The sequence below is a fragment of the Priapulus caudatus genome, unplaced genomic scaffold, assembly GCF_000485595.1.
Source record: "Priapulus caudatus unplaced genomic scaffold, Priapulus_caudatus-5.0.1 Scaffold119, whole genome shotgun sequence".
Lineage (NCBI taxonomy): Eukaryota > Metazoa > Priapulida > Priapulimorpha > Priapulimorphida > Priapulidae > Priapulus > Priapulus caudatus.
This window is the reverse complement of record NW_014577180.1, coordinates 658,537-660,086: the sequence shown is the minus strand read 5'-3', so window position 1 is coordinate 660,086 and position 1,550 is coordinate 658,537. Positions and strand designations below refer to the sequence as shown.

Genomic DNA, 1,550 nt, shown 5'->3' with positions numbered 1-1,550 from the left:
CGTCCGTCCGTACGTCGTCGTGTGTGTCGTATATGTGTACGTAGTGTAGTAGTAGTGTAGTTACACTAGTAGTATATATATATATATATATATATATATATATATATATATATATATATATACAATGGACATATGCATCTATACAGTCGTACACAAACACGCAGCTAAACAACCTACAGCATGTCGTCTCATCGTGCTACATAGTAATTTAAGTGGCTCGCCTGTTGCTAAAATCTGTCGGCGCACGGCCTATAGCGCAGCATGCGCTAACCAACTGCGAGAAGTCGACAGCAACTGCCAGACTCCGATGGTCGTATTTTCATAGAGCTTTATCGCGCGGCATGAAATCGCGGATGAAGAGTGTGCCGGTCGGTATCTGTTTCCGGTATACCCTCCTAATTTGGTTTATACGAGTTTAACAACATCAGTGCACGGAGAGATGCGATGCAATTCTGCTCATCTGACACGCTAACGTGCGCAGCTTCTATAGAGATGCGAACGCTCACTTTGAAAACCGGGAACTGCTGCTGATTCCCATATTATTAACGCATCGACTGACAGTGAAGGCCCGGCAAACTAAAGAACAATGACGTCCATGATATTGGACGTCGTTCTGCTGCTGAGTATGTGCGCTATTGCCGGTAAGTTATTCGTGTGATGTTCTGAAAAGCTGGAACGCAACTTACGATTCGGTCATTACGGATACGATACGATTACGGATTCGGTCAAATAACGCATTCTTCTCATTGCAAACTGTCGTATACGTATTACATACTATAAACGATAGACAACTGCATACAGGCACAGCAGGTAACATATACGCATGAGCAATCGTCGGCGAACGCTGGTACACATGTAGCATCGAATATGTAAGCTATACCATCTCCATCGATTCCAACCATGTATACACACGTCACATCATGATTCATACGGTAGCATAGTATGTACTTGGGTCTAAGAAGGGCGCACGTTCCTATATTTACACAGCACATGCATGTTAGTTACAGTCGCTCGTTCTGCCCGCCGATGAAGCTAGGTAGTTTACAGAGGACTCGTTGTGTTTGATGCGTTGCGTACTCTCATAGTTGACGTTTCGAGAATTCACCATCGATATCATATTTGGTGCACGACAGTCTGTTATATACCAGACAAGCACTTGGCTTTGGTATTTCTCTGGTGAATACCAGCGCGCAAGCCATGTGCAAGAATTGTGTTGGAGGCAGAGTTTATCCCCTCTGCCTCCAATCATCTGCCAGAAGTTTTACCCCATTGGCTGTGTGCCACAGAACTGCGGTATATATGCGTTTCCTAGTGAGTAATTACGACTGATGCCGTATTAAACATAATTATTGAGGTTTGTTTGGATAAAATTGTGTTATTCTTATACGGTTATAAGTTATGTCCATAATTATTGGAAGTCACGTCTAATCCGATCTCCATCAGCGATTTCATCCCTGTAGGTTATAACACACACACACACACACACACACATACACACATACACACACACACACACACACACACACACACACACACACACACACACACAC

The 1,550-nt window shown here is 43.5% G+C and overlaps 1 protein-coding gene across 1 annotated transcript in view; it reads left to right on the top strand.

Annotated features, from left to right (window-relative positions):
- The first annotated feature begins 287 nt into the window (after positions 1 to 287).
- The window catches only part of LOC106805579 (acetylcholine receptor subunit beta-like 1), a 10,277-nt gene continuing 9,014 nt past the window's right edge, over positions 288 to 1,550 (top strand). Inside the window, exon 1 of the mRNA XM_014807232.1 lies at positions 288 to 641. Within this exon, the coding sequence (XP_014662718.1) occupies positions 587 to 641 (55 nt within the window). The 5' untranslated portion in view covers positions 288 to 586. The remainder of the gene's footprint in view (positions 642 to 1,550) is intronic.